The sequence below is a fragment of the Ylistrum balloti genome, unplaced genomic scaffold (genome assembly GCF_031769215.1).
Source record: "Ylistrum balloti isolate Yb309-2 unplaced genomic scaffold, AGI_CSIRO_Ybal_v1 Utg371128, whole genome shotgun sequence".
Classification (NCBI taxonomy): domain Eukaryota; kingdom Metazoa; phylum Mollusca; class Bivalvia; order Pectinida; family Pectinidae; genus Ylistrum; species Ylistrum balloti.
Window position 1 is genome coordinate 76,310 of NW_026782619.1, and position 24,983 is coordinate 101,292.

General features: G+C 36.8%; 1 protein-coding gene across 1 annotated transcript in view; it reads right to left on the reverse strand.

Moving 5' to 3' along the window:
- The window catches only part of LOC132560889 (uncharacterized), a 55,633-nt gene extending 33,382 nt beyond the window's left edge, over window positions 1-22,251 (reverse strand). Inside the window, exon 1 of the mRNA XM_060225590.1 lies at window positions 21,412-22,251. Within this exon, the coding sequence (XP_060081573.1) occupies window positions 21,412-22,251 (840 nt within the window). The remainder of the gene's footprint in view (window positions 1-21,411) is intronic.
- Window positions 22,252-24,983: the final 2,732 nt, after the last annotated feature.

The following is a 24,983-nucleotide window of genomic DNA, read 5'->3' on the forward strand; positions in this document are numbered from 1 at the left end:
TCAGCACAAAATAAAGAGTCAAACAGGATACCCCTGACGACTACCCAAACCCCTCTGTCGATATCTCTCTGTCAGCACAAAATAAAGAGTCAAACAGGATACCCCTGACGACTACCCAAACCCCTCTGTCAATATCTCTCTGTCAGTTGGAAATAAAGAATCATGCAATAACCCGCCTATAGTCAGCTTTTTGTCTTTTCTTTGGCCCTTGTGTTCATACTCCTCCCCCTGAACATCCTTGTGTCCATTCTCTGATCTCTCTATCCGTACTCTCTATATCCTGTACATATGTATTTGCATTCACTTCTTCATCTATATCCCGCCTCATGGACATCCGTGTGTCCAGTCCCTGACCTGTCTGTCCATTTTCCGTCAATTTCCTGTTTCCGAGTTCATACTCTATGCCCTGAGCACCCACATGTCCATCAACTACTCTCTCTAAGGCTATATTCCTCCCCAGGATATCCTTGTGTCCATTCCCTGTCCTCTTTATCCTTACACTCCCCACTGGACATTCGTCGACAACCTCTCACACATTTCTTAACACACTTCACCATACTCCGCTAACGTCCCGTCATGATCAATCCCCTTTTTTCTGATACCCAAATGTTTTTTTTTCGCACTTCAGTCAGGGATATCCCACGAAATACCCCATCCTTGATTTACGTGCGTTTTCGCGGATTATTTTACGCATCGGTGTATTTACCCGCATGTAGGCGTGGGTGTCGCCTTCACTCGTGCATTTCAACAAAAACCGTAGGTTATTTCAACGATATTCTATTAAATTAATCATTTTCCTGCCATTGTAGATAAAATAAGATCTTCATTGTAAAAGGTAAGTGCTACCTACATTGTTTACGCGGCACTATCCAAACGTTGTTTAAAAGTGAAGAGGCTGTGTAGGTAGTTTGAGGCTCCCACGGGATACGCCAAACTCTGATGAAATATTGAATAAATTTTAGTGTAGTAGGTGCGAGAAAAAAAATCTATTACTTGTAACTGAGCGAGATTGGGGTATCTCAGTCTCAGGCTAAGATCCTGTAACATAATTCAACCGAAGTTAGGATGTTACCAGGATCTTGGCCCTCGACGGAGATATCCCGATCTCACTCAGTTACCGGTAACAAATTTTATCAATCCTACCCGTCCTAGTTGTTATAAGCGTCCTCTATCATCCCAGTATTTTTTCCCCGCCCTCTCCCACTAACCCATTTCTCTATACCATGACCAACACGTGTTTATGCAATATATGTACGTGTCCAGTTCCGACACTCCTATCAACCAATCTGACGTAATTATGTCCGGAATGTTGGAAATCTACCAAACTCCGAAAAACATGACCGGCATGTGACAAGCTTAAGCAGGTGAAAAATACTAATTTGGATGTTTATTAATGTGAACATGTTCTGGAAATTTGCCAGGAGTGTATAAAATCTAAAGAGTTTTCTTTCAGTAACGCTTCGTTTTTTATGAACCCATTAAATCCGTAGCTATCCAGATTTTCGAAAGTCGTCAATCATTAACGATATGTTAATATATATTTCGCCTAAACGTTAATTTTGTCGCAAAAGACAGTCTTTTAATTTCATATGGAGATAGTATAGTAACGTTAGTTTCAGATAAGAAAGGGACCGTTTAATACATTAATACAGGTTGTCATTTCTGTACTCATTGTATAAAAGTATTATTGAATCTTGTAACGCGTAAACCAGACAAATTGAAGTGAGAACGACCGAAGTGCAAAGTTCGTGCTCCAAGTTCTTTATTTCTCTGATCCATTAGACTCATCAGAGTAAACAAACACAAGTTTGTACGTGCTGTATTTCATGAGATGTAGAATATCTGTTAGTATAAACTTGGTACTTCTGTGCATTTAGACATTATGTTAAAGGATACAAATGTCTTATGGCTAGACGTTACAAAAACCGACAGTGAAAGCCGATATACATATACGTATGTGATTCTGAAGGAGTAAACACGGAGCCACAAAGACTTGAATATAAATTATTTTTAAATTATAATACATTCCGTTTAAAACTAATATCGAGTATTTTAAATGAGATATTTCAGGAGATAAATCATTTTGCCAGTTTATATTAACTGCCGAATCAATATCAGAGACCAAATTACCTATACACAGGGCACCTGTTGCTTCACACTAGGTCATGTGACACCATTTATTTACCAGTCATTTGATACCTCCTAAAGAAAACGGCGTCTACGATTTAGTCATAAAAAATTCTTAACGGAGCTGGTATTTTCTGACGTCGGAAGAACTCCAACCTCATTGCCATTCAAACTTACAGCAATGCCGAAAAAAACGTGGAAGCATTGGAATTGATGGCGTGTCAAGCGATATAATGTTATAAATGTAACTCCGAAGCCCATTTCTGCTGAGACTTGTAACAAACAATGTCATGTACAAGTGGATGCTACAGGTCAGATTTCACAGATTGAAGGTCCGTTTTATTGGGGATCCTCAATCTGACACTGGGAACGTTTGCGCGAGAACAAGTCTGGGGCATATGATTATCGTTGAACGTCCTTAAATGTTTATTGTGAAGCAACATGTTAAAACAATTACCTGCTTTCAGAATCAAAATTCATTTAGGCCCTTCGATAATAATGTAATCGTTAAGTTTTGAAATGGTGAATGGTAGTTCAGTTTCGGTATGTTTAACCTGACTGAGAGCTATTTTTCAATAAAGAATTCAAATTAGATAAAGTGACCTTGACCTTTCACCCCCAAATATACAATTCATTATATTGCAGTGTTGCTCTGTATTTTTGGCCCTTGGTGAAAATGACAGACCGATTGGGTTCCGGAAGAAAGAGGCTCACTGACCAATCGGGCAGCATTTAGTATCTAGTTATCAGCGGTTTATGACTTCTGACACCGAGGTCGTAGGACAATAAACCTGCTATCGTCACTATAACCACGGACTTATATACACATGTGTATATAAGTCCGTGCTATAACTCAGTGTATTTTATACTTCTTCATACTGAGACTGAGAAAAAGGTGCTAACGATTACTGTCCATACACATGTTGCTTTAAACAGTACGTGTTCACAGGTTATATAAATGATTTTATAGTTCAAGAGCTTACAGAACACATAAAGATAACACATAAACATACATACATACACCTAAATGTTTATGTTAAAACTTTATATATATATAAGGAAATTTTATTTCCTCTGTTTCCGGTACATATATATATATATATAAATATAATTGGAAACACTTCTGATAAGTAAAGCATCAGCGTCTGTAGATTTAATATTATTGCGCTTATACTTTACTGATAAGAAATGTTTCCTGTTTTATTATCTATAAGGACACAGAGAATTTACACTTTCTGAAATACATCTATCTATCTATCTGTCTGTCTGTCTGTCTGTCTGTCTGTCTATCTATCACAACTATCCACCTCTCTATTTGGGCTAATATATAGTAGTAATTGTAGTGTCCATGTCTCTCGATGACCTAACAAATAAATATTTGAATGAACTTTAGTTCATCGTTCTGTGTCCCTATTAAACGAAACAAAAATGATGTTTATTTTGGTTTGTGGTATTGGTAGCGGCGGGAGAAAGACGTAATGATTTTTTGAGAAATAAACATTATTGGGTTGTTAGGTGTAAAATGGCGTTTGTCACAACTATATTCGTTTAAATATCGTGCTGGGGCCAATTTGTGTACATTCGCTTTTTAAAGTCCGCTTTGTTTACCGAAGGGATTGGAAAAGGAACATGACTGATGTTTTATGTGTGTGCTACCAACCGTGTTTATAACAACCGAGATTCCACACATTAGTCACAAACGGAAATATACAATAATGAAACGACTGAGGTTCTTCACAAAAGTACAAATAGGAAAGTAACAGACAGAAATATGATACCCTAGGTTCCCCAAAATAGTCACAAACAGATATATAACACCCTAGGTTCCCCAAAATAGTCACAAACAGATATATAACACCCTAGGTTCCCCAAAATAGTCACAAACAGATATATAACACCCTAGGCTCCCCAAAATAGTCACAAACAGATCTATAACACCCTAGGCTCCCAAAAATAGTCACAAACAGATATATAACACCCCAGGGTCCCCAAAATAGTCACAAATAGACATGTAACACCCCAGGGTCCCCACAAAAGTCACAAACAGATATGTAACACCCTAGGTTCCCCAAAATAGTCTCAAACAGATATGTAACACCCTAGGTTCCCCCAAATAGTCACAAACAGATATACGATGGTGTAAAATGTATCGGTATGAATTAATGACTGAAATGGTTTACTATTTAAGATGTCGTTGTATTATTATATGCCAAAGCCTGAAGCCATATTAGGGATATGCTTTCAATCAATGGTGAACAGATTGTCAAATTGTTTGGTTTGTGACCATATTTGGACGCAAGTTCTTATGACAAGTAGGAAAGTTTGTGGTGGCCAGTAAGTCTGTTCTCAATGTACTCTGCTCTAGCCTTACAAGATATGCTTGTCCATTGGTCCCACTCAAAGCCTAATGCCTAACGTAAGAAAAAGAACGCTAGTGTTATGTCTGGAGGAATCTTAGTAAGAGGTATTCCCAACACCATTATCACTAAAGTAAAACCAATGCTGACTCTATTTATAAAGGTATGCTATTACCCAACCTTAAATGATTTCCTGAGAAATCCCACTAGTGTGAGTGACATTACCGTGGAGGGGGCTGTCTTGGGTCTATGGAAGTTGATGTAACGCTGGGGTTGATCCATTACATCCGGGTCTCTGTAGCCTGTGGATGCTGCCGACAAGGGACGCCGGATACCATGGCAGTATCTGCCTGGTTCACAAGCCGTTTGGGGACGTTCCCAAAGGAGGGAATCGTGCATATGTGTGTGATCCATACAACGGGAGTGTCTGTCAAAATAACGGTAGTCGGGGGCTGGACTCGCCGGATGTAACGCGATATTTTTGCTATGGTGGCCATTTTCATAGAGTTTATTCACTAGAGTGAATCCCTGTCGCATTTTTGCCAAAGCCCTTGCTCTGGCAGCCACCGAACCTGCACTTCCTGCCCTTCGTTGACCGGATGTGGCTTTCGATCCAATTGAAGCAGCAGAAGGGGGTCGCCCACTTCCAGGGCGGGAACTCGAATTACTTTCATTTCCGGTCCAACATGTGCGGCTTGACCTGGTAGGTGGCGCGGTGCCTGGCCGCTGTGATTTTTGCTGAAGTCGAAATGATGTAGCGCTTTGCACTCGCCTCTGATTTTGGGCAAGGTTCTCGGGAGTCGACACTTTTAATCCGGCATAACTGTTCGTTTGTTCTGCTGGGAGAAGATTGAAATTATCCGAATCACACGGTAAAACTGTGTCTTTGTCTTCATCGCTGATATGCAGTTTATGTTTATAACCATCCGCAAGCCAGATAAGGTCTTTGGATATTTTGTACTCCTTCTCGATAACCATGTTTAAGTGTGGGAGATCACTGAATGATGTGTTGTAATCATCAAATAAACATCACATATGATATATTAGATGAAATTTTACATAACCAACAAACAAATATCCATAAATAAACACATGAAGCGCGAACATGTGCTAGTTTAAACGTGATTTCGTAAGCCTTAAAACACGCAGATATCTGCTCACTTCACAACGTCCTAATATCAGAGTGTCTCTCCATTGTAGTATAATTGTATCACATGTATTGTGTCTCCAAATAAACTTCCTTTCGGAGAATCTTTCTCAGTAATCCGAAAAACGATATATATCTGCCATCAGTGAATGCAAATGCCTGAATCCCTTGTGTTGATAAGAAGCCGACTGAACGGTATAAACCTTGGTTGACGTCTGACTACTGGGTAATGGAAGGCGTAATTAACTCCAATTGGCATTGTTTGAGAGTCACAATGGGGCGTCCTTTGTGTATTGGTATTTGTGTTGGAAATTTAGATGTAACCACTCATTAAATCCACGAGGTATGTTCGGCCACGAAAGGCCAGTCTACGTCCTTGATCTCTCCTGTAACGGCCGTATACACAAATCTTACCAATCTTTCACAAAGCCAGCACTGCTCCAGCAATCAACACTGTCTTAAGCAGAGAGGCAAATCATTAGAATCAATCAAAATAGTGATCGATCATCGATCTTTGTCCCCGTGTATCACGTTGTTTAAATGTGGCCTACTCACCCACAGGCTGACGTCTATTGCCAAAATTTAAAGATCCATGAAATGGCGATCAGTATCGGTTAATATACTGGTCCGATTTTTTATATACAGATTCAAAGAATTTATCAGCTGGATGTGTGCAGATCTTTTGTTACGAAATCTAATACATTAGTATAGGAATCGAACACGCCTATCTATATCCAAGGTCCTCGCATAGTACGGAATAAACTCACGTGCACCCGAACTAATACAGGATAGCCCGTGTATATAATCCCTGATTAAAGGGCTTATATCGATTTTGGCCACGACAATGTACACGTCCTGCTGTGACTAACTAGCCTAGGATGTCATGTATTTTTAAATCTTTAGAAAATCACAGGTATATTCCACAGGTCTCGTGGGTATTTGTCTGCTACCGGACACAATCAAGTGGTAAATATTTAAAAGCGAAGACTATGATGTATAGGGTATATATTGTATGTCAAACTGCCCGATTCTGGCACCTTTATCCTTTCCTATCGTCGTCATAAATATATATATATATATAGACGTATATATATACCTTGGTAAGTATTTACACAGCACACCTGATAAGGTATAAAACGAAGGATTCTTCATGTATTCCAGTGTTGTTTTACACAATACCACAGTAACTAAATCTCCTGAAGGAGAAACAAACTACTTTTTAAGAAAAATATATGTCGTTACAGTAGAATTTAAACTCCATTCTGTCCGTGGAATTCACAGTGTCTGAGTGAGAACTTGGGAGTTCCTCCCCACTATATCGTTAGTAATCACTGTTATGAAGACGTTATTATAAAAATCCCGTTCACATTTGTTTATCAAGCCTGATATAATCCACCTGTTTTTCTACCCGAGAATTACAGGTAATGGACTACCGTAATATTTCGATGCAATGAATATTTATAATCCAGGTTTAAAAGGCGAATCGAGTATTAAGGTAACAGCGGTACTAGTATGTATACATTGTACTGCTACAGGTGGAGAGCACAATGTCCCACCACTTTCATTAACACAAATCTTACCATTAGCATAGATTGTACAAGTTCTTATTTGAAGTATATTTGTTTGGCCTCAGTTTGGGTTCAGATAAAAACCAATTATCCCGGTAGAAACACTGGTTTAGAAAATTACATAGGGTATATATTGGTAGTCGCGTATAACAGTATTATCTTTAAACCGCTAGAGGAAAAGTTGTATTGTGTTATCAAGTAATGATGTCGATTTAGGGTCGGCCGTCATGCTTTGGCGTGCTCGCGTCAGATTTCAGACTAAATAATTGACTATTGTTAGAGAGAATTACAATATATTGACTTATATTGATCCACTTTTAATATCAAGAGTTTTATACGGCCGAATATGTGACAAGTAATATACACGTAGATATCCAACAGGACACGGAGAGGACTGCAGACATGTTAGACAGAAAGTCTGATAAAAACACATCCAAGAGATACCAACATTGCAACATAATCATAATTCAAACTCAAGTTCCAAAAAATAGGGCAAGATATGATCAAGAGAAAGATGTACACGGAGACTCTTGAAAAAGTACAAGGAGAATACGTCCAGGTGTTCCGGAAGAGTCAGCTATTTCTGTTTCATCGGCGACACCCGCCATGCAAACATTGGTCAATCCAAGTAAGTAATGTCAAGTTCTCAAATAAGAACAAGGTATACAACAACGGAACTAAAAGGCAAACTAACGAGCATTAAATACGTTCAGCTTCATGTCGCACTAAGGTATAGAATATTTTTCTCAATGAGATCACTATGGCGACCATAGAACTGCCCAATAATTTTCATCAACCTGTATCTTTTTGACACTAGTGCTACGAGTTTGTCAGTCAGCTGACAACTTCTTTCGTGAAAAGAGTATATTACTGCCGTAAGTTATCTATATTGAACATTTTGACCTAAATGTGCAGTGTTTTATAAACTACAACCCCTTTTTTGGCGACATATACTTCAAATAACACTTAATAGTCATGTTATAATGGCAACTTATATACTTACATTTTCTTAAATTTCACAACCACATTATCTTTAATCATTTACTAAGTGAGAATGGTTATTAAATTCAAAAATAAAGGAATAGATTCAAATGACAAAACTGGAATTTTCATTTAAATACGTGTACATCATTTCATCCCACTTAAGTATTAACTCGAGGTTAACACATGTTTTCCGTTATCGAAATATTGTTACTTATTTAATTAAGATAATAGTCACAACAAATGTCATGCTTGCTTGAAGAAGTGATGAAAGGAAATCAAGAATTTTACGGTAATGAAATTGCAATCAAAACTTTAGCACATGAGGTGTTACTTCGTGTGTTTAACATTTCCCCTGTCCAAATGCAAATTGATGCCGTAACCCATGACTTCAATACATCCTAACATTAGACGAACTCCGGCAGCCGACCCGCCGAGGTGCGATACCATTCCTTTCAAGTGAAGTGATCGGTTCTAAGTATTCCCAGATGATATCAGTCGATCGATCATTTTATTTGATATCAAAGAGATTATGCTCACTGAGATATTTCCAGCAGCTTGACTGACAAATTTGTGTCAATTCGTCACCAACAGATTTACTTAGAGAAGGGGATTATCTGCCATATCGCACACCGTATCATTTATCAATGGAACGTGTTCTGTATAAAGATTATGCTATTTACCAAGTAAACACTCTCACCGCTGTCACATTCGTGTAGGGACACGCTTTTAAATAAACTACCCAACATCACGACTTCTTTTCTTCTTTTTCTTAAAGTTTACATTCAACCAACAATCTAAATCAGAAAATATTATTTCTCACGAAAATTACATTTCATTTCAATGATGAATTTTAAACAGAAAGAAATGAAAACACAGCCCAATGATTTTTTACTATGTGTATAAATAGTTTTTTCTATCATTTATCTCACCTGTAGCTAAGATTAACCACTGTTCACATACAAGATCGGGAAATTGACCGTGAAGAGGAACATCAACAGATACATGAACCCCGAGAAAACTTTATATTATTCAGAAAAACAATCGTTTTCACAAATGTGACAAATTTTCTTCTATTAACGGATGGACTATTCCAATGTCCTTTCAGAACAGAGTATATTTAAAGTGGCACCATGGCAGCCATTTTGAGTGCGATATGTATCATCATTGGGTTCATTAGTGGAGGTAGATCCTCTTAGAATGATTATTCCTATTCAGAAAGTAATTAAAGTATAATGTAATTTATACATAAATGTCATATGTATCAAAAAACTTTTCGCTTTATTAATTTTTTGAATTGAGAAATTGTTTATAATTGGTTTTGTATTTTTATCTGTCCTTTATGTCACTTAACATGACCATGAAACCACAAGAATACCTTAACAATTTAAGGGATACATTGTACCACAGAAGAAATATACTTATAATCTAATGAAATGCTCAACTAATTTAGACCACAGATAACCGCATTTATAAAAAAAAAACATTTTCTTTTTCCTTTAAAATTTTCATTTCACGTTCTTAGCATTGGATTTTTTTGCTTTGTTAACCTGTAAAATCACACCGGTACACAGGTGATTAAAGGTACACTCAGGAAAGGGTTGCTAAAGACGGTGACTAACATTTCTCTCCGCATGTTGATTTCAAACGCTGTGTTACAGGGGAAAAACTTAAAAAAGAATTACTTAAACCGGTATATTTCAGCTACTAATCACGACTCAGCTCGAGATCTAACCTTAAAGACATACCTTATGAGAATATTGGTATGATTAGCGATAACCTATCCTTGACAGGTTGAAGATACACATTTATTTTGCTGTGATATTCTTAAGTTACATGTTTTATCGTGTCGTGTAATATGATGGATGATTCAATTGAACCATAACCTGATATGATTTATAAAGTATTAATTGTCTAAGTTCTGACGTGCTTTATGTAATATCGAAATTCCGATCAGCTGTATGATTTAGTACAAATATAAATGTACTGTATACATCACTGAAACATGTTGAGATCTGGGTGGTTAACTCTAATGGCGGATTTTTCGTCCCCAAACTTAAATGTCTTGATTTTCAGAATAGATAATGAATTAGACAATCTGGGAAATTATCGAAAGTCCAAATATAGTTATAGTCTAACTTCCCTTCTGTACTATGATATTTGTTGATATCGAGAATATTCATTGGACATCCGTTAAAGAATTCCATCCTTTCCCCTCTAACATTATTAGGAGGTCTAAATTAAAAAAAATCTTCTTAAGATAGAATCCAATCTCTGACAGAAGAAAGACAACTCTTAACTAAAGCCGTGTCAACACACACAGCGTATGACTGGTATCTAGATATCTCTGAGACGTAACTGATAAACAAACAGTGTGCTCAGTAACGACGAGACAGAAGAAAGACAACTCTTAACTAAAGCAGTGTCAACACACAGACAGCGTATGACTAGTATCTAGATATCTCTGAGACGTAACTGATAAACAAACAGTGGGCTCTGTAACGACGAGACAGAAGAAAGACAACTCTTAACTAAAGCAGTGTCAACACACACAGCGTATGACTAGTATCTAGATATCTCTGAGACGTAACTGATAAACAAACAGTGTGCTCAGTAACGACGAAACAGAAGAAAGACAACTCTTAACTAAAGTCGTGTCTACACACACAGCGTATGACTGGTATCTAGATATCTCTGAGACGTAACTGATAAACAAACAGTGGGCTCAGTAACGACGAGACAGAAGAAAGACAACTCTTAACTAAAGCAGTGTCAACACACACAGCGTATGACTAGTATCTAGATATCTCTGAGACGTAACTGATAAACAAACAGTGGGCTCTGTAACGACGAAACAGAAGAAAGACAACTCTTAACTAAAGCAGTGTCAACACACAGACAGCGTATGACTAGTATCTAGATATCTCTGAGACGTAACTGATAAACAAACAGTGGGCTCTGTAACGACGAGACAGAAGAAAGACAACTCTTAACTAAAGCAGTGTCAACACACACTCACAGCGTATGACTAGTATCTAGATATCTCTGAGACGTAACTGATAAACAAACAGTGTGCTCAGTAACGACGAGACAGAAGAAAGACAACTCTTAACTAAAGCAGTGTCAACACACACAGCGTATGACTAGTATCTAGATATCTCTGAGACGTAACTGATAAACAAACAGTGGGCTCTGTAACGACGAGACAGAAGAAAGACAACTCTTAATTAAGCAGTGTCAACACACACAGCGTATGACTGGTATCTAGATATCTCTGAGACGTAACTGATAAACAAACAGTGGGCTCTGTAACGACGAGACAGAAGAAAGACAACTCTTAACTAAAGCAGTGTCAACACACAGACAGCGTATGACTAGTATCTAGATATCTCTGAGACGTAACTGATAAACAAACAGTGGGCTCAGTAACGACGAAACAGAAGAAAGACAACTCTTAACTAAAGCCGTGTCAACACACACACAGCGTATGACTAGTATCTAGATATCTCTGAGACGTAACTGATAAACAAACAGTGTGCTCAGTAACGACGAGAAGAAAGACAACTCTTAACTAAAGCAGTGTCAACACACACAGCGTATGACTCTTACGTAACTGATAAACAAACAGTGTGCTCAGTAACGACGAGACAGAAGAAAGACAACTCTTAACTAAAGCCGTGTCAACACACACACGTATGACTAGTATGACGTAACTGATAAACAAACAGTGGGCTCTGTAACGACGAGACAGAAGAAAGACAACTCTTAACTAAAGCAGTGTCAACACACACAGCGTATGACTAGTATCTAGATATCTCTGAGACGTAACTGATAAACAAACAGTGTGCTCAGTAACGACGAAACAGAAGAAAGACAACTCTTAACTAAAGTCGTGTCTACACACACAGCGTATGACTGGTATCTAGATATCTCTGAGACGTAACTGATAAACAAACAGTGGGCTCAGTAACGACGAGACAGAAGAAAGACAACTCTTAACTAAAGCAGTGTCAACACACACAGCGTATGACTAGTATCTAGATATCTCTGAGACGTAACTGATAAACAAACAGTGGGCTCTGTAACGACGAAACAGAAGAAAGACAACTCTTAACTAAAGCAGTGTCAACACACAGACAGCGTATGACTAGTATCTAGATATCTCTGAGACGTAACTGATAAACAAACAGTGGGCTCTGTAACGACGAGACAGAAGAAAGACAACTCTTAACTAAAGCAGTGTCAACACACACTCACAGCGTATGACTAGTATCTAGATATCTCTGAGACGTAACTGATAAACAAACAGTGTGCTCAGTAACGACGAGACAGAAGAAAGACAACTCTTAACTAAAGCAGTGTCAACACACACTCACAGCGTATGACTAGTATCTAGATATCTCTGAGACGTAACTGATAAACAAACAGTGTGCTCAGTAACGACGAGACAGAAGAAAGACAACTCTTAACTAAAGCAGTGTCAACACACACAGCGTATGACTAGTATCTAGATATCTCTGAGACGTAACTGATAAACAAACAGTGGGCTCTGTAACGACGAGACAGAAGAAAGACAACTCTTAATTAAGCAGTGTCAACACACACAGCGTATGACTGGTATCTAGATATCTCTGAGACGTAACTGATAAACAAACAGTGGGCTCTGTAACGACGAGACAGAAGAAAGACAACTCTTAACTAAAGCAGTGTCAACACACACTCACAGCGTATGACTAGTATCTAGATATCTCTGAGACGTAACTGATAAACAAACAGTGGGCTCAGTAACGACGAGACAGAAGAAAGACAACTCTTAACTAAAGCCGTGTCTACACACACAGCGTATGACTAGTATCTAGATATCTCTGAGACGTAACTGATAAACAAACAGTGTGCTCAGTAACGACGAGAAGAAAGACAACTCTTAACTAAAGCAGTGTCAACACACACAGCGTATGACTGGTATCTAGATATCTCTGAGACGTAACTGATAAACAAACAGTGTGCTCACGACGAGACAGAAGAAAGACAACTCTTAACTAAAGCCGTGTCAACACACAGACAGCGTATGACTAGTATCTAGATATCTCTGAGACGTAACTGATAAACAAACAGTGTGCTCAGTAACGACGAGACAGAAGAAAGACAACTCTTAGCTAAAGCCGTGTCAACACACAGACAGCGTATGACTAGTATCTAGATATCTCTGAGACGTAACTGATAAACAAACAGTGTGCTCAGTAACGACGAGACAGAAGAAAGACAACTCTTAACTAAAGTCGTGTCTACACACAGCGTATGACTGGTATCTAGATATCTCTGAGACGTAACTGATAAACAAACAGTGTGCTCAGTAACGACGAGACAGAAGAAAGACAACTCTTAACTAAAGCCGTGTCAACACACAGACAGCGTATGACTAGTATCTAGATATCTCTGAGACGTAACTGATAAACAAACAGTGGGCTCTGTAACGACGAGACAGAAGAAAGACAACTCTTAATTAAGCAGTGTCAACACACACAGCGTATGACTGGTATCTAGATATCTCTGAGACGTAACTGATAAACAAACAGTGTGCTCAGTAACGACGAGAAGAAAGACAACTCTTAACTAAAGCAGTGTCAACACACACAGCGTATGACTGGTATCTAGATATCTCTGAGACGTAACTGATAAACAAACAGTGTGCTCAGTAACGACGAGACAGAAGAAAGACAACTCTTAACTAAAGCAGTGTCAACACACACAGCGTATGACTAGTATCTAGATATCTCTGAGACGTAACTGATAAACAAACAGTGGGCTCAGTAACGACGAGACAGAAGAAAGACAACTCTTAACTAAAGCCGTGTCAACACACACAGCGTATGACTGGTATCTAGATATCTCTGAGACGTAACTGATAAACAAACAGTGTGCTCAGTAACGACGAGACATAAGTAAAATAATTCCGATTTCGACCCTGTACGTGCCACGACTGACTTACACCGAAATAATCAGACTGAGCCGGCTAAGAACAAACGTACGTTGTAATTATACCACGTTACTGATGGCGCGTGTTTGTAGGCTCGGTCAGGGAAACACTTGTTTAGTAACAATTAAAATTACATGCTGACTGGGCTTTCCACTAGTATTACATACATACATGTGGGACATTCTGAAGTAAAGTTAATTGCCGATTTACTGACTTTGTTGTGGAAACAAACATTTAACACTCACCTGATAAATGGCGCGATAAGTGGTTGTTAGTTATCGAACTGTAGTTTTCCCTATTCATTCTTTGTTCATACAATTATTTTTCAGTTTGTCTCAAGATTGGTTTATGTTTCCGAACACATTCGGTCAGAAAATTGTTAACTTTTCGGTGTTTTCAATCGTTTAAGTTAATTGATCTTTAACAGTCCCTGATGAATATTTTAACTTCTAGTATACAAACTGTAATTCATAATGGAATATTATGAAATTCGTAAAGCATGCCATAACAAGATTTTTATGGACCATACAATCAAAGACTCACAAGGTAATTACATAGTCATAAAAACGGATATTGAGCAGTAACTAGAGTACTGAAACATAACAAACAGTGTACACATATCCCAGGAGCAATATCGAGTCCGTATTTCATTATACCAATATAGGAAATTGTTTTATCAGATAATGCATATTTCAATATTTCTATTTTTTCATATGAAAAGTTATTAAATTTGACGAGGAGTTAATTAAAATCTTGTTTCCGTATATCTCATGCAGAACCGAAAGTTTGGGATATTTCGAAATGTTCATAAAATATTTCCAAGTGGATCACTGGTCGTATGATAACTTGTTAACACATATATAAGTGTACAAAAGTGTCCTTATTTCAAATCCCCTTCAGTGAATACTCCGTTTCTTTATAATAACACTACTACATTGTTAATCTAGGCTTTCTACATGTCGTACTTAATTCAATGTTTTAACAGCTCACTCCCAATATTCTGACTTGTATTGTGTCGAATGTCGAAGGTTACAGTATCAACAGGTTTTTCGAATATAGGTGATGAAGACTTCTGGGGATTTTAATGGCTACTTTCTTTATTTTAATGGTAAATAATTAAATCGAAATTTACATGTTTGTTGCTTGTCAGTGTGCTTGACGGATTCGATATCAATTAAAATATGACATTACTTTAATTTGACCTTGACGTACTAAACGACTACCACAAAGCACGTGCTCTTAATCCGTTTTGATCTTATTGCAAGTTTTTGTTTTGTTCATGTTTTACCATCGTTTCTTTAATTTTAGATTATAAGATTTTTCAGTATAGAATTGATATTCTAATACCACAGACAGTCAGAAAATCATGATGACTGTTGCCACTTTCATCAGATAAATGGCCTGTGTGAAGCTCATTATCATGGACGTTCAGCAAGAATGTATCCAGTTTTAGAGATGGTTACAAATCAGCAAGACTCTTTTACTATAATCTAAGGCAGTGGTAATAACGGAGATTAAAAATAACTCGAGGATAGGATAGGCACGGCCAAGAAAAGAACTAAAAATAATTCATTTCCTTCTAAAAATGGTTATGAGAGACAATCGGAAGAATGTGTCTCAGCTACCGAAGACATTAAAAGACCATGTAAAGTTGATTCATCATACAATGATATGTTACACCAGAAACCGCCTTATAATATACAACTGCCCCATATACTGTAATATATATCACTTACATCGAAATACGAGATATTCTGAAATATATAAAAAGCTGTCCAGTTTATATACGTAATTACCTAACAATACCTATAGATATATTCCAGAAATTATATTTTTTCTGAAGTGTTACATCCATTGACAAAAACATTTCTGTTAAATTAATCTGAGTCATACTGTATAAATTTCCCTTATGTAAAATGTTTGTATTTATTGTGTGTGTTGTCGAGACGATATAGACTATAAATAAGATTGCGAGGAATGTTAAAAAGTATTAAACGTGTAGGCCAAGGCAATAACAACACTTGTACCGAGAAAATACATTTATATTCTAGTTTCGATCGTGTGAAAAACTCGCCCGAACACCGTTTGAAGTGTCTCTTATTACGCCACTCCTACAGTAGAAGTCGCTTTAACCACTCGTCGGCTCATATAGTAACATGTCCAATATGAGTACACGAGAGGAAAAATCCTAGTTTCGAGGTAATAGTAAATATTTTGATATCACTTAAAATCAATTTATGTGACTTTCGATTCTGTTCTCAATATTGTAAATGTCATGTTATAAATGCGATCTTTAAAAGCCCCATTCTCGCTAGGTGATTTGTAGGTAATTTATTTTCTAAGTGGAAGGTTTGGTGAATTATGACTGCCCTTCTGACACGAGCATTACTATGTAAACATCTGTACAGTCGTGTATAACAGATACTTGATACTTGTGTTTTAAACAAAACTACGGAAAACATTCCTATTAAGATATCAAGCTTGGAGCCAAACTTTATAAACATACAAGAAAAAGCTAATGATATAATTTGTAAATATACTTTTATAAGTACTCAATAAAACACCCAGTAAATAACGACCTGTAAACAAACCAGTAGACAACTTCACTTTGTAGACATTCCAGCTGATATCATTTCACTAACACGCCCAATTCATAGTTATCAAAACAAAAAACAAAAAAAAAACAAAAACAAAAACCAAAAAACCATTACGAATATTTAACGTTTTTACATATATTTTGTTCTCGACATACTGAAGAAAATAATGCTGATTTTAACCATTCAGTATACAGAACACTATCATCAAAAACATGTAATGCAGAAATCACCACTTTGATTTTTCGCTTTGAATTATTACATTTCATTTACGATCTCGCATTAATTAAAAACAAACAAAAAATAGAAAAAAAAAAGATAATAAAAAACCAAGAAGATTTTACTGGAATTCAGAGTGTTTCAATCTTACCGAACTCCGCTGTCATAATTGGAGCTACTTACATTTGTAATAAATATTAAGAGTATACAATTTATATATAATCAGAAAACTTTTACTAAATGGTGTGATGTTTCTTTCTTACTGAACTCCGTTATCATTATTGGAACTACTTACATTTGTATAAATATCAAGAAATTAAGTTATAATTGATATATAATCAGAACACTTTTTACTTAGTTAATAAAACATACTCATTCAAGCAACGATTCATGTAAAAAGAAATTAATATTAACGTCCTTCAAAGTTTAATAAGTTACGGAAGGAGTCTGATATGTTGTAATCCAGTAAGGAAGCTATAAAAAATCATAACGTACGCCAACTAAATTGTTTAATTAAGTCATTGAATGATTTGATCAATTTTTGAAATATTAAAATATGCCTTATCAAATATAAAGCAATTTTAAAGGTTGATTTTGCAAGCCAAAATTATACTGATATTTTCATAGATAATTAGGTAGTAAAACTTAATTTATTTAAACTTTAGATATGTAAGAATGCGAGGCTTCTGTAAAGGAGATTGAAGTAGAAATTCTTGGCTATATCGATTATTGGTTCAAATATTCATTTCCTATTGGAAGATAATTATGATACTTTAAGCAGAATCCTGATTAACTAACCAACTTTATAATTACAGATATCTGCATCACGACAGCTGACTGATCAGATATCGAAATTGCTGGTCAATTTCAAGATTTGAAACTGACTACCACAGACATGGACACAGAATATTTCTAATTTTGAGTTATGGCTGATGCATTGTGTACACGTAGAGATGGTGTACCTTTAAATATCTGATCTTCAAGCTGCCTTGAATCCGCAATGTACCGTATAAAGCCATGCATGATTAAAGTCAAATCGAATTCATTGTAGATCGACATATCTTTGAATTACATAAAGAATTCGTGCGTAAAAATACCCGGACGTGTTATCATTCACAATCAGAGAAATTATATACTTGACTTAGTATTTTAAAAAGGTGTTACATAATACCACTGTACCGATAATCTGCCACACGGTACAACGCGCCAGGTTATTTTGTGTGAATGCCTTAGTCTCACTGACCACAGAACGAAACAATAAGGGCACTGACCATTCATAAGCATTTAATCGCCGATACTGTTTAACCCAATAGATTAGCTGGATACCAGTATAAATAAGTGCCATGGTTAAATATCACTTCGTCAAAATTGGAATTGTTTTTTTCAAAGTTTGTTCAGAAAACAGCTACAATATAGTATATCTAACACAATATCATGATAGAGTTAGCACATGTAATAACATATCCGTTTCATCAGCTGTAAAATTGAAACATTGTTTTTATAACATTTTCACTTGTTTGATGTTTGATATTTTCATGTCCCCGATGTATGTAGTGACTCGGTATGCCACGGTTTGATACATTAGAATAGTGACACGGTCCAAAATATACACGTCATTGAAGTTCTTCAGAAATCATTCAATAATAGACGGTTATTAAATTTATTGTGCTTTCCCATCTTTATATTTTTACATTGACTTCAGCCAATTTTCATCTTCATTAGTCACCACAAAATATTAACTTTTCTAGCCCATAGCATTGAGTTATAGGAGGACGAAACAATTTTACAATGCTGTTTGTAATTTGAAATTGGTGTAAGAAAATGACCTTTACTTGTGTGTCAATTCGACCATTTACGAAGGATGATCAAGTTACAGAAAGAGACAACTCGCGATGTGGGATTCTTGCCCTTTTTAAGTTTGGAAATTTCATAATACATGCTATAGTTTCTAATAATTCGTCTTTAAAGTCGAATACTGATTTAAAACATCTATGTCTGTTTTATATTGCAGTGTTTATCTACAAACCAATAGAAGTTTAACAGAAAATGGAGACAATAGCTTGTATTACGTGTTTTCTTAACATCGCCGTGCTTATTTAATATTGGAATCCGTCAATCGTTGTTCGAACCGCAACTGTGTGACCATCATTGTAGCCCTGTGACCATCCTTGTAGCCAGTGTGACCATCATTGTAGCCCTGTGACCATCATTGTAGCCAGTGGTGACCATCATAATAGCCAGTGTGACCATTATTATAGCCCGTGGTGACCATCATTGTAACCAGTGTGACCATCATTGTAACCAGTGTGACCATCATTGTAACCAGTGTGACCATCATTGTAGCCAGTGTGATCATCATAGTAGCCAGTGTGAGTAACCAGTGTGACCATCATTGTAGCCAGTGTGAGTAACCAGTGTGACAATCATTGTAACCAGAAATTAATCAAGTTAAAATCTTAAATATTCTAGTGAATTGTGGAAGTAGTACTTCATCAGAATACTGCTTAAACGTTCTTTGATGTATAACTTCAGGGTGAAGTGTATTCCTGTGAATGTTTTAATGACTACAGAATAGGGGAACAATACTTCTACTTAATCTTTATGTCGTACTATGATGTATTCGTAGTTTGTATCTCAACAACACATGTCCGCTTTCATTGTCCCTATTCTCCAGAAACTAAATTAACCACATTTCCCTTTTTGACACATCTTTGATGATACTACCTACAGCACGGTTATAATGAAGCCGGACGATTGTTGCTTATAACCAGAATGCATTCTCATTGGCAGTTTTCCCTGCTTACAAAGGTTTTATTTCGCAGTTGTCTCTCTACGGCAAACCTTTCTAAGCATCAAGTGTTCTGGATAGGTTTGTCGAATTGGATAATCGCCCACATTGTATAACTGTTTCAGAATTGTTTCAATATATGACATTATAGTCCAAAATGATGTTTTTATAATTACATTGTATGGTTTTCCATTAGTACCAACGTATGAAAATGTGATATCGGTAATAATTTGGTGTTTACAAAGTATGATATTTCATTGTTTACAATGTATGATATTTCAGCGTTTACAATGTGTGATTTCGCAGTGGTTCCATGTAATAGTTCAATGGTAACCATTTATTATAATTCATGAAATATATCACAACAATTTTTTTTAAAGTTTTTGAAATATTTGTAGAAGTTTCTACTGGTAAAGGTTAAAGCGTTTGAAAGAACCCGATTTGGCATGCGATAGTAATAGTGACTGTTGTTCCGTTTTGGTATCTCCTCGGTTCTCTTGACTTGGTTCCTTTTCATTGAAAAGTTCCTTCTTAATTATGTGTTTTGTTTTAGAGTTCACAAAATATCTATTTTGGCCTTTAACTTATCTCCTTTAAACTAGATATTCTTTCTTTAATAACAAGAATTCAAAATGTACACCCAAATACATGTATCTATAATTTTCCTTATTCAGTCGTGTGCTCATTTTTTTCTCAATGTGAGCGATTTTTAGTGGTCGAAAGAATGTATGGAGTTGTTAGTTAACTTTTTTACTGAAAATATCGACAGTACGGGTAAGAGGGTGTATTGAAGAAAGGAGACATGAGGCTATTTATGGATAAGCTCAAAATTGTAAACAACCTACTAAAACTATCTTCTGATGGAGTCACAGACAAGTATATAAGGTGAGAACATCTTTCTCAAACAAACGTTGCTAAACACAACCTGACCAAAGACTATTAGCACAAGATATCAATAAAGACTTCCAACCCCTAAGTGTCTGTATATATTAGGAAAACGACATTTCGGTAAACGCACTAGGGGGCTCTTGATGTCGTAGTAACCTTCAGACATTCAAAGGTCTCGTCCGGACTACTTAACCGTAACGTATTGACTTTTGTCTAAAATAAACCAAAATCACACTCCTAATGTGTTAAAATAATTACAGCTTACCCTATTTATTCACCAGTATAAACAAACTGGGTCAGGCATGCGACTTCAAGTCAACATTTACAGCGGGGTTTCCTTCCCGACGATGTCCGATTGTATACCAACATAAGGAAACATAATGACAACGACGCTCATTATGCTTAATTCAACCTTCTCCAAATATGGTTAAGACTAAATTATATTGACGCAGGGTTTACATCAATTATGGAGTTTACATATGCTGTGAAAAATGGTACGCATTAACAAACACGTGCTTACTTTTTACTACATCATGCTAAAATGTGAAGCTTGTGCAAAGTATTTCCAATTGTATTCAGCAAATATGATATCTTAATGGGAAAATTTCTTAAGATATATACTATCATATAATGAATTTAAGAAGCGAAAATCTTAAAAGATTCAACAAATATTTGTTTTGTGCTATTGTGTCACAAAAACCGTATTGGTAAATAAACAATATTAAAAGCTAATCTGTTGTGTCTTGTAACAAAAAAACAACTTACCTTTCCCCATTTTGAGAAAATCCAGTCCAGGAAATTTTGTACCCCACCGAAGCACTTTTGAATACGTTCCCTGTCGGACATAAATCCCTTACATATAAGGCACGAGTCTTCGTGACATGGTTCTATGTTACATGCCGGCGTATTTGGTCTAGAACGATTCCGCCGCCAAGAGTCTAAGAACTTGTTCCTCTTGGATTTTTCACGATAAGGTTCTGCGATGGAGGTTGCATCACCGTAACTGTCTAGATGTTCTGGTAAATCACTATCAATAGGAGGTAAGAAAGAGGAGAAAGACATCGTTTCCTCTCGAGACAGTGACGGTGATCGTTTCACGTCCTCCTCGTCAGAATAAACGTCTAAATCTTCAGTAGATTTGTACACTGTCGACTGACTCAGGCTCAGGTCGTCGAACGTGACCCCTCTCCTGAGGGAGCCAAATCCGCTATCTAGATCACTCCTTGACGAAGGTCGCGAGCAACGGCTTTTACTTCGGAACGACACACGTGACATGTTGTGTCGAACGCGCATGAAGTCCGCGTCGGGATGCAATGTTGACAGGTTTAAAGCATTGTATTCCTGATCGGGGATTACACATGTGTCCCCGCGAATATGCATAAGGTCATAAGCAGTCCTGACTTTAGCTTTGGGGAGAAGCATCATCGGAACTTCATTGATAGTGAGGGATTTCTCTTTTCGTTTCTTATCGACCCTCCTTTTGAGACGGAGGATATTGAGGCGACTGTCTTTCGAGGGTGCTCCTTCCACACGTGGGAGACGACATGCAATAGATGTTTTCGGTCTCTGCTTTTCTGTCACCGTCACAGCAGATACTGCCGCCATCTTGAAACAGCGAATGTGTTTGATGAATTATATCCTTATATGTCAAAAGACTACTTAAAGTACGATCCTTCGTATGTAGGAACGTTTTAAATAATCACGATCCATCTATATGTCACACTAGTCTTCAACTTGGTGGGCGAAATCCACATAATCTGTGGGGAGAGATAAACAGACGTAATCAATCTTTTACAGTGGTTTCGTGTGTAAAGTTGTTCATTAATAAATGGAAATGTCTTCCCGTCTCATTCATCAAATTTGAAATATAACGCAGATACACGATACTGTTTTCTATATCCGCTACAATTATCGTTATTCTGATTACAAACAAAACAGTAAACATTGTTTAATATAAATACAATTTTACCAAAAAGAATATTAAAATGTATTCGTTTTAGAAGATATATTTGATTATCTTTCTATATATTATCATTAACCTGTTACCTTGATCTTTTCGGAATCTGCGGAATGAAGGGTCCAAACTAGTCACATAAATGTAGAGTCTAGACTAGTCACAAAAATGTAGAGTCCAGACTAGTCACAAACATGTAGAGCCCAGATTAGTCACATAAATGTACAGTCCAGACTAGTCACATAAATGTACAGTCCAGACTAGTCACATAAATGTACAGTCCAGACTAGTCACCATATTGGTCCTCATGTATCATCCAATGATAATCCAATGAATGCTGATCTGTTCTGATTGTGTTTAATTATTCCCCCAGATCTAGATACACGCCGGGTAAAAAAAGGACATACCTGTGTTCAAAGATTTACACTGTGTACATAAAAGTGAACCTTCTGGTTTATACAAATAACAGGATTACGACAAAAAACATTAAATCTTTCCTTTGATAGGCTGAGCCCGTCCGATATCTCCTATGGTCCGTATTTGTCTTGGATGACAACTTTGTTTGAACAAGGTTGAATATTTCATGACGAAACAAAAGTGTTTGATTATTGCGAACTATCGTCTCCTTGATCACTCCATATTCGACGTGGTGTTTCCTGGCAATATCGAAGAGTACTGGATCTCCTATCTGTTGGAAAAACGTCCACGTGTCGTCCTGATGATGATGAAACACCATACGCCATGTTAGTGTAGTGTAATAGAGTATAAATGATTCCTTGTTTGTTTTACTAACTTCCTGTACACTGATCTGTCCATCACGATTGACCCAGCACTATCCATTACATATTGACAAGTAAATGGTGACGTCTACATTCGAGTTTCGGGTATCTGTTTAACTATCTGGGTACGTCAAGACCTCATCTATCAATTTTAGCCCATTACTCAAACTTATTATCCGCAAATTAGAAAAATGTGTTTGCAGAAACCTATCACGGGGAGATGTGTTTATACTGCCCTTTGTTCGGAGATAGAGGGCCGAGTATAACTGGTAGAGATCCAGGAAATATCTCCACGTTTCAGATAAGGCTATTTCCTGTTGGTCTTCCTTCTACAAAGCAAAAACAAACAAAATATTACATACGGAGCACATCGATTGATCTTATAGACGAATGTTTATGGATCGATAATTTCACGCCCATTGGAACACACTCATATATACGCTAAACAGCTGCGTATAGAGATTACGGTAGATAACTATCAAATATGAGTAAAACAAAACTTTTATATCAACGCATTGCACAGTCAGTGTACACCAAGAGATACAATGTTAATTAGTTCAATCGATAATTAAATCATGAATAAACCCATTAAAATCATCAAGCCTGCATTGTTCTAATACGTGTTCAGAGAGTGTCTAGTTCACACTTGTTAGATTTTTACGAGACATAAGGTCCTTGCTACAGCCACTGTTTTATGAGGATGGGTGTAAAGGAAGATACCAAAAGTGAAAAAAATAAACACATAAAGATGAAGTAAGAAAAGAAAGAAAAATATCAAGATCCCAAGTAATGGGAGGCGTAGATTAATTTTGGTCACCTCAATGTACCCTTGGTAGATGAGACGGAAAAAAGTCCCGATTTTACACGTCCACTTTTAGTCGTCTCGAACAATTATGCAAGGTTTACAGTAGATCGTATAATTGGATTCTCTGATGTCCCCTTATCAGATAACATCGGGGAAACCTCTACCTAAAAGGTGGCGCTCTACAACTGGTCGCCTCTAACGACATGTAGTGAAAGTCAGTTCTCAGTTATCGTCATCTGCATGGTTACAAACGCACTTATCATACAAGCTATCTTTGAAATTCGCAAGTACTGGAAAACATTTAGAAGAAAACATTTACCAGACGTATCATTTGACATACTTGTCAAAGCCTGTAAAGTCATGCCAGACGCAGTGAAGAAACAGAATAAATAGCAGGTTTTGAATTAATATAATTTTGGTGATATGGAAATTTTAAGTCGTTTCCCTTTTATTGTTCCCTTTGGAATCCGAACAACAACACCGCAGTCATGGCAGAAATTTCTGATAACCAATGCTTGAGAATACATACCACATAATAAGGACGAAAAATCGAAAGGTATTGAGATGTATGCAGCTTGGAGTCTGAGGAGCCGCCTAACAAGGAACTGTTATATGCTGCTCAGTATCCGAACATACCGAGGACAAATTGTAATAAAACTGTTACACCTCAGATTTAGTTCAAAAATCAAACTCCTATGCTTCAAAATTAATGCCCTTATCCTCATTTTCGAGTGCTAGAATGACAAAACAGTTGTTTGATGCAATAGTTGTATTAAAAAATGTTGTTCACCTGTGTGTG